Source organism: Acipenser ruthenus, chromosome 1 (genome assembly GCF_902713425.1).
Source record: "Acipenser ruthenus chromosome 1, fAciRut3.2 maternal haplotype, whole genome shotgun sequence".
Classification (NCBI taxonomy): Eukaryota; Metazoa; Chordata; class Actinopteri; order Acipenseriformes; family Acipenseridae; genus Acipenser; species Acipenser ruthenus.
The window spans coordinates 15013407-15022140 of NC_081189.1; the positions used below are offsets into that span (position 1 = coordinate 15013407).

The 8734-nt window shown below is 37.6% G+C and overlaps 1 protein-coding gene across 1 annotated transcript; it reads right to left on the reverse strand.

Annotated features, from left to right (window-relative positions):
* Nucleotides 1-1748: 1748 nt before the first annotated feature.
* Nucleotides 1749-7822, reverse strand: LOC117973257 (F-box only protein 4-like). Its single transcript, XM_034924947.2, has 7 exons — nucleotides 7213-7822; nucleotides 6716-6951; nucleotides 6041-6261; nucleotides 5184-5259; nucleotides 4452-4630; nucleotides 3547-3722; nucleotides 1749-3394 (listed from the first exon to the last, which is right to left on the reverse strand). Exons 1-7 carry the CDS (start codon nucleotides 7381-7383, stop codon nucleotides 3311-3313), a joined length of 1143 nt encoding a protein of 380 aa, XP_034780838.2. The 5' UTR covers nucleotides 7384-7822; the 3' UTR covers nucleotides 1749-3310.
* Between the last annotated feature and the right edge of the window lie 912 nt (nucleotides 7823-8734).

Below are 8734 nucleotides of genomic sequence, written 5' to 3' on the forward strand. Positions count from 1 at the left end.
TCCTGATAAAGGTGCACATATCCAGATTGCTGTTCCTGACAATGGCGCACATATCCAGATTGCTGTTCCTGATAAAGGCGCACATATCCAGATTGCTGTTCCTGACAATGGCGCACATATCCAGATTGCTGTTCCTGATAAAGGCGCACATATCCAGATTGCTGTTCCTGACAATGGCGCACATATCCAGATTGCTGTTCCTGATAAAGGCGCACATATCCAGATTGCTGTTCCTGATAAAGGCGCACATATCCAGATTGCTGTTCCTGACAATGGCGCACATATCCAGATTGCTGTTCCTGATAAAGGCGCACATATCCAGATTGCTGTTCCTGACAATGGCGCACATATCCAGATTGCTGTTCCTGATAAAGGCGCACATATCCAGATTGCTGTTCCTGACAATGGCGCACATATCCAGATTGCTGTTCCTGATAAAGGCGCACATATCCAGATTGCTGTTCCTGATAAAGGCGCACATATCCAGATTGCTGTTCCTGACAAAGGCGCACATATCCAGATTGCTGTTCCTGACAAAGGCGCACATATCCAGATTGCTGTTCCTGACAATGGCGCACATATCCAGATTGCTGTTCCTGACAAAGGCTCACATAATTTTGTGTAAATAGCAGCCCTGACAGCTCACCAGAGAGATAGCACCTGACTATATGAAATGCAAATATTAGCATTTATTAGAAAAAAATATATATTTCAAAGTAACCTTGCATCATCCAGCGATTTATTGTTTTTTCCACCAGTGTTGTTTTTCACCCCTCAGTTTAAGACACATAGGGCAACTCTTAAGGAAGTTTGTACAATAATATGTGTTCTTTCATACAGTACATCAAGGGAAGTCATTATAGTAAATATTTCTACTTACTTTTTAGTTAACAATAGCATATGATTTTAATATTACAAATGCATTATATTATTCTAAGGGTGTGCCTTATATTTAATATTCCCTGGGATTACATTTCATTAAGGTGCTGCTATCCTTATTGCTGTTTTTAAAAAAGAACAACAAAATAAACTACTTGGTAAAAAGAAAAAAATGGCAACTTTGTCTTCCATGTTTTTTTTAATCCAGGAACCCCTAGCAGCAAGTCTAATTTGTTGAACACCATGTTGTGCTTTCTCTATTACAAAAATACAAAGCAACTTTTTCTAGCAAAACACGATCTTGGGGGGGGGAGAGATCTGCATGTATATCCCTTTCTGTATCTTTCATACACTTTTAAATAATAACAAAAAAAACTGTAGTTATCAACAGGGGATTATAATGCCTGAAGCCAAAGGCACAAAATCACAAACATTTACATACTGTATCAACATAAGTGATTGCTGCTGTGTCAAAGTGTTATTAGAGTTCAGTCCTGTGACTGTAACTGTATCCTCCACTTTCCAAGTACGAAGTGCTTTATATTACACTTTAAAACGCTTGGCACACGGGTGGAGTAATAGCACCCTCTGCTGGTACAACAGACATCTAACCATCGTCCACACATGAGAATAATTTATCAGCCACTGTTCAATATATCCAGGTCTGACTTGAAATACTGCAGTTGTTGCATGTTCTGTTCCAGTAGCACGGTCATATCTTAGAGAAAACAAAATATATACACAGCACAGTCGCATTATTTACCTGTGCCTAATAGTAAGCCACTAATTCCACAAGGTGCTGGAAGATGTCTTGAAAGATATAAATAAATAATACTGTAAAGACATAAATATTTGTGAGCCTTTTATTATGATTTTTTTTTGCATATGAAAAAAAACGCAAACATTTTTGGCATGAATATCATATTAATATATCACTGTGACAGGATACACCCTGCCTCGGTGTGTATTTTGAGGTTATATTTTAAATGTATTGTTTAGTGTTTAAAAACGCAATGCTTTATTGTTACATTATGGATGGGGTTAAAATTCCCCTTCCGTGCTAAACTCGTGCAGAATGTGGCCGTCTCCAGATGATTCATGTATTACTATTCTGGAGATGATCGCATGTATAAAAACCTGCAGCTCTGGCTGAACACGGTTGTTTGTTCAGAGACCTTTTGTTTTGGAGTGTTTTGTTTGTTCCCTCCTTTTATTTAATTAATAAACGTGCGCATCAGCGCTTCCATACCCCAGTCCCGTGTGTGTCTCTTCTGACATCACCTACAAACCTATCCATGACAATCACACAACAGGTTCAGAGGAGGTAAGCAGAGGATTGTGCCAACGCATGTGCCGTTCATGTTTATCCCAAATATGCACAATCAGATTTAAATCATTCCCGCACACGGTGTACCAAGACAACATGCCCCACACCAGGGCAAAGACAAATCCAATCTGGTTAGACGTGTGCTATTAAGAGTGGCTAGGCCATGTATATACTGAATGAAAATGAACTTATAAAACTACCTTACACAGAGACACACAGCTTTCAGTCGATCATCAGAGACAGTATCATGCTTAAGTGTGACAGACATCTGGATGCAGGCTGGACATAGGATTGAAGACTTTCAATATACATGTGTCAGTGCTTTATGTTTTAATAACACTTTGGTTTCATTGCACTCGCTCTTGAGGACCGTATTCACTTCATTACAGTGTGACTGGAGAATTGTCATGCTGGTAATTACTGTAAGTGTTTCTCAGCTCCATCCATGGGTAAAGATGGCATTCTGAAGAGCTCTAGGCAAATGAATTACCTCTGTACTGATCATTAAACCTTGACCAAAGTGGCATCCTAATTTGGGTAAATGGCAGAGATATTCCACTTGCTTATACCGTTCAAAATTGTATAGAGACTACAACAGTACCTAGCACATACATTCAATAGCCAGATATTTTGTTCCTAAGAATTTTATTTAATATAGTTATATCACCCCCAATATATAAATATATAACATATTTTCCACTTGAAACTTGAAAAAATACATTATTTAACCTTTTTTTATGAGGAAAACTACACTATCTGTATTACATAACAAATTATACACAGTTATAGTAAATTACACTATAATTCTAAATAATTGAAAAGATCACAATTCTGAATGCTATGGGCCACCTGTATTTTTTTCCTCCTCTTTTGTGTCCCCCCCCCCCCCCCCCCACCAGAGGGCGTTGCAGGTAGAATAGATATTAGATAAACCTAATGGTGCAATGTAGCCCCTGTTGTGACCAGAGAATATAGAATTTCCATTGGCTTGTCATGATTCTGGGTGACCCGGGCAAACCTTTGCTTATACTAAATAAACTATATACAAATTGAACTGTTAAACAAGATATACTTTGTGTTCCTCTTAAGAAGCCTTCATTGCTTTTATACATTTATTCCAGATTCCTCCAAAATCCATTCAATTCCATTTAAAAGTCCATTTAGCGTTTCTGCTTCAGCGTCCTGAACCTACAATCAAATAATTAAAAATAATCAAACAAGCAATAGTTTTCACACTTTCACCTGAATCTTTACCCAGCATTAGCTACCATTAAATAAAAGTAGAATGTGGTTGGCTTCACATAATAGTTGATGCACAGACTACAGAACAGTTTACTTACCAACCAAGGTCTGGTCAATCGATTTAAGTGCAGCTCGTGTGCCATATAAATGCATGGTATTCTCCGGGTTCCTGCCCTTGAAACACATGACAACACCAACACAGGGCGGTTTGAAGAGCCCAAGTCAGAGGCAGTCATTGCCTGGATCTGTGCAAATTCCTCTTCACGTTCATGACCTGGATATACAGCACACATGTTAACACCATTGCTTTTTTTCTTTACATAGAACTGCTCACCTTATTTTTAGAACAGACCTACAAAGGGAATGTGTGCTCTTCAATGTAAACTGAACGGTTCTCTACAAAACACAGCACCTAGATATTGCATGCATTATCCAAATGTAACCTTTTCAAATGCTTTGAAGTGTCTCAGGCCAGTAGTGAGCTATGCAAAATACATATTTACTGTATTAAAGTACACTACCCCAAACAACTAAGGGATATGCAGAGATGAGTATATTACACATTACTAAATACCATGTTTGGCATTATTATGTAACTTCTGGTCTTGATTATTGCAATTCTTTGTTGGTATACCTGTCACTAAACTCAGAAGGCTTGTCCAGAACGCAGCTGCCAGACTGCTTTCTCACACTTGTCGTTCTCAACACATTACTCCAGTGCTTAGGTCCTGGAATGTGTTACATATTGAGCTATTTTGTTTTTAACTTTGTACAGCGCTTTGGAATGCCATGGCGTGGAGGGCGCTATATAAAAATAAATCTGTATTGTATTTGTATTATTCAATACTGTGTTGTTGAGTGCCTGTATACACATGTTGAATATAGATATTCAACATGTGTCTACAGGAAAGTGTATATTGCTTCAGTGTTAGGAGCATTATACATGTGTTTTATAAAAACCTGAAAACCACAGGGAATATTTATACAGGGGTTTGGATCTTACTCCTGTCAGTTTCAGCATTAGCCACGTAAATGAACCCATCCACCACCCTGCAGACTTCCTGGACCTGTGGGATGATCCTGTGCCTCGCGGTGGGGCACTCTGCTGCACCCTCACCCTCCTGCAGGAACATTTTATTTGGGGCGTTGTTCTGATCCACCCGAGCCCTCTCTCTTTCCTTACTGGCAGAGATAAAGTACATTTCTGTTAACTACTAAGTAACATTCACACTTGCCATTTCAATACAAAAAAACAAAAAGACTTTGAATGTCGAGCAACATAAACAACACATCAGAAAAATACATATCCCCCACCATGACTCTAAAAGCACAGTCACACCCTTTAGTGTATTAAAAAGAAGATCACCATGACCCACCTCCATACTCCATCACATCGGGATCAGCTGGTTGGTTAATGACAGGAAAGATGCCATTGAAGGGTGACAGTTTTACCCTCCAGGTGAAATGGCCAAGCAAGTGTAACATTAAGTGAAAGCATGGCTGGCCAATGGAGCTCTCTAACCAGGTGCTGTATCACATATCGTGTCAACTGTATCATATCAAGTGTTTCTTCCCATATCGGACATTTGAGCCCTATTTATATTGCTATTATTTTGTTAGCTATGGTCCCTTTAATGATCACAAGCATCTTATAAAAGATCACAAGCATCTTATAAAATGATTCCAGTTATACATTTTTTAAATTGGTAAATGTTGTTAGATTAATGTTACTTACCTGGTAGTTGAGTACAGTGTTAAAATATTAAATCTCTGCTGGTTATTTAACATGAAACTAATTCCTGACCCAATGCCTGAAAAAAGAGAAGGAGGCAAAATTGTGTACTGTTAAAAAATAAAAATAAATAAAAAAATAATAGCGAATAAAAGTTATATATAAATGTTTTGGCATGGAGTGATATTTTTGACTAGCAAAAAACAAAACAAAAAAAACACAGATTGATGTCTTCAAAGAAAATCAAACACCTGGAACAAGTACTGAAAAATAAACTCTTTTGGATAGAATGTGAGAATGCTAAACACAAAATACAAGCACAGGGCTAGATTCTCCTCCAAAATGTCATTAGCATGAACATTTCACAAAGTAATAACACACCCAATAAAATAACCCCCTAAGGCACACAAGGAATTAGGCGGTTGTTCAAATGGTTTCTTCTTAAAATACATTTGAGAGTGACTCAAGTATCACAAGGAAACAATTTGGAGGACCAGATTCAACCAGCCAGTAAATCTTAAACCCTGTTTCGTGCACCTCATTGCCAAAATAAGAAAGTCAGCATCATTTTATTTGTGGGATACATATGCCCCTTGTACCTTAAAGGGTGAATCAACTCAGACATTTGTTGCTGGAGCTTGTGAGTAATCTTTAGTTGTTTCTTTTTCGTTTTAGAATTGTAAATGGTGTTTTATCCCCATCAGACAAAAATCACGCTAATGACGAATTGGAGTAAATAACTTTGAAAATCTAGCCCTCAGTGTTTTCCTGCATGTATAGGGCAATCTGATAATGCATGTAAAAACTGCCACTGGCCTTTGCTTTTAAATACCTAAACCATTTTTAAATGTCATGCATACCATTGATTTGCCTCTGTGGAAAGCCTGCAACAGGTATCACATCTGGTGAATGCATCATTTTCCTCACCAAGGAAACCTCCAGCTGTTCCAAGCCAGGCCCAAACATAGCCAACCGGGGCTCTGTGTTTATCACCAAGGAATGTAAGAAAGAAGTAACAGCAGCATAGCCTCGCCTGCAAGGTTTCAAGCGTCTTCTGCACCCAGGGCAACTCTTTAAATATCTAAAAGAAGAACAATAATAACCAGATTCAGTTCCAATATATTTATCACTATTTCATTATATGCTACACCCTTTAATCTTAATACTCTCCTAATAAGGCAGGCCTGTACTACAAATGCATTATAAAGGGTGGTTCAAAAGTGGGTCACAGATTACTACATGGAATACATATGCACCCTGTAGCTATGAGACTTGGCAGGCAGTTGACCTTGCATCATATGGGGGTGCCATTGACACTGAGCGCCAGTAGACATAAAGTAAATCACGTTTGATGTGGAAAAGGGTTCTATGCATGCCAAAGAAGAGCTGTGCAACCCCCACACAGTGACAGCCTGTCTGCAGCTATGTGCCCATTCTACTCATGGTCCTTGATAAATACTTTGATGCAAGGGGTTGGGAAAGCCCCTTTGTCTACTGTAGCTGGACAGACCCAAATGTGTTGCTTTAATACCTACTCTGTCATGTAGTCATGCATTGTGCCGTTGTCTAATTCAGCTAATGGTTGGCTTATTTTCTCCACGTCTGGCATTGAGTTATGGTCGATGAAAGACCAAGTGGGGAGGTCCCTTAGTAGAAAATATCTCCACAACACAGGGTCACGGACAACAGTGTGCCAGTATAGACATGTGCTCCCCAACCGACACAGATCATGAGGGGAGAGGAATGACATGATATAAAACTGCATATCCACCTGCAACAACAGTGAACAGATGTCAGCATACTCAGATAAGGACTCAGTACCACATCTACAGAAACAACAATGAATGAGCTACCAGAAATCATTCTCTTTACACGATTTAATTAGATAACAATGTTTTAAAGGCATATGTGGAATTACAATACCGATATTAAAACATGTTATTGACACTTTTGTTTTTTTATCCTGTTAGTTTTTCCCCTACACCGTTTTAATATCAGTAACACTAACAATAATAATATGAATAATACTTACAGGTAAACTTTCTAAAATGTTACCCCCGGTGGCTGTTTCCCCGATGTGAGTTTCTTGCAGTTCCGGATTTTCCCTGTCATTTCTCGAGCTTTGTAAATACTTGTCTCTGAAGTGTCTTAAACTCTTTATAACTGCCGACTCCAAACGGCTCCACTCACTCTCATCAGCCATCAGCACTCGACTGGTTATTATATTAATAACAAATACAAGTCACATAGAAAATAGATGCCACACGCAAAAAAAACAAAAAAAACAAAACAAAACAAAAAAAAAACCAGAATAAAACAGGTACACCGGTGCAGTAAAGCACAGACCACCTGCGACACCTACAGTGATTTTAATCAAACTAAGTTATGGCAGATATAAACAGCCTGAGGTTGATCAAATTAGAAAAAAATATCGCGCTTCACAGAAAAGCACAATAAAGCTGTCTGCGTTGTATTTTAAAATATAAGGATAAGAAACCGCAATGGTCCGGTGGATACAGTTCCTGAAACTGTCAGATTTCAAAATCAGCGTTAACAAATTCCACGTAGCCGCAGTTAAAGAAAATAAGGAAATGAATGAGGTGCATTGTGGGAACTCGGATTCGCTCATGATCATGACACAACACACACAAATGTTTGGTGATTCCATGCCAAATCTACTGATGTCTTCATCTGCCAAGATGTGACATATGTTACTGAATAATATAAAATAGTTTTGTGAACTAGTTTTTTTTTTACAATTGTGAAACTCGTGTAAAAATATTTTAAAAGTTTCAGAAATGTTTTATGTTTCTTGTAATTAATACATTTTATGTTGTTTTCAGCAATAATTAAGTAGTTTCAGGTCTCCATGTGCCCTTTTAATTTCTTTATGAAAATGTATTTACATTGATAGTTGAGGTGATACAAATAGTTTTAAAAAATTACAAAAAAAGAATCACGTCCTCATTTAATTTGACCTTCTTTAAAAAAAATATCTAAATAAGCTGCCTAGAGGCATGATAAATCTCGTTTTAATTTGGTGACCCCTTGTTTTTATTTCTGTGTTAAATGTATATTTTATCTTGCAAAGTTTAAGAAAAAAATAGATTCAATGGAGTGCTCATATTAAAGATTAATGCTAGCTGTTGCGTATGCGTGATATCTATATAATGTATTAGACTTTATCACTGCTATTAGTTTAATGAAAGAAAAACAACACATTGATAAAAAAAAATTACTGAGAGGCTGGGGGTGGGATCGATCCCTTTAAGTTTCTCCAAATAGTTTTATTTCCACATTTCCTTTTTACATGTTTAAAGCTGACAAGTATCACTTAAAATAGAATGTAACCTGTTAAAAACATGTTAATTGTATGATGACATTTCCTGCCTTGTCTGTGCAGTTTTTCAGTACCAACCAATGATATGTTTTTCCTCCTGACAACCTTAAAACTTATCTGCACATTTTACATGGGTTAATGATTATGCTAATATTAAGGAAGATGAAATAGTAAGCGCAGGCCTGTCTGCAATGTGGTGCTGTGAGCACATGTG

Coding starts and splice junctions, on each gene's coding strand:
- LOC117973257 (XM_034924947.2), bottom strand. CDS start 7,383: ATGGCTGATGAGAGTGAGTGGAGCCGTTTGGAGTCGGCAGTTATAAAG. Junction 6,952..7,212: donor ACATTTTAGAAAGTTTACCT/GTAAGTATTATT, acceptor CTGTTGTTGCAG/GTGGATATGCAGTTTTATAT. Junction 3,723..4,451: donor TAATGCTGAAACTGACAGGA/GTAAGATCCAAA, acceptor CTGTATATCCAG/GTCATGAACGTGAAGAGGAA.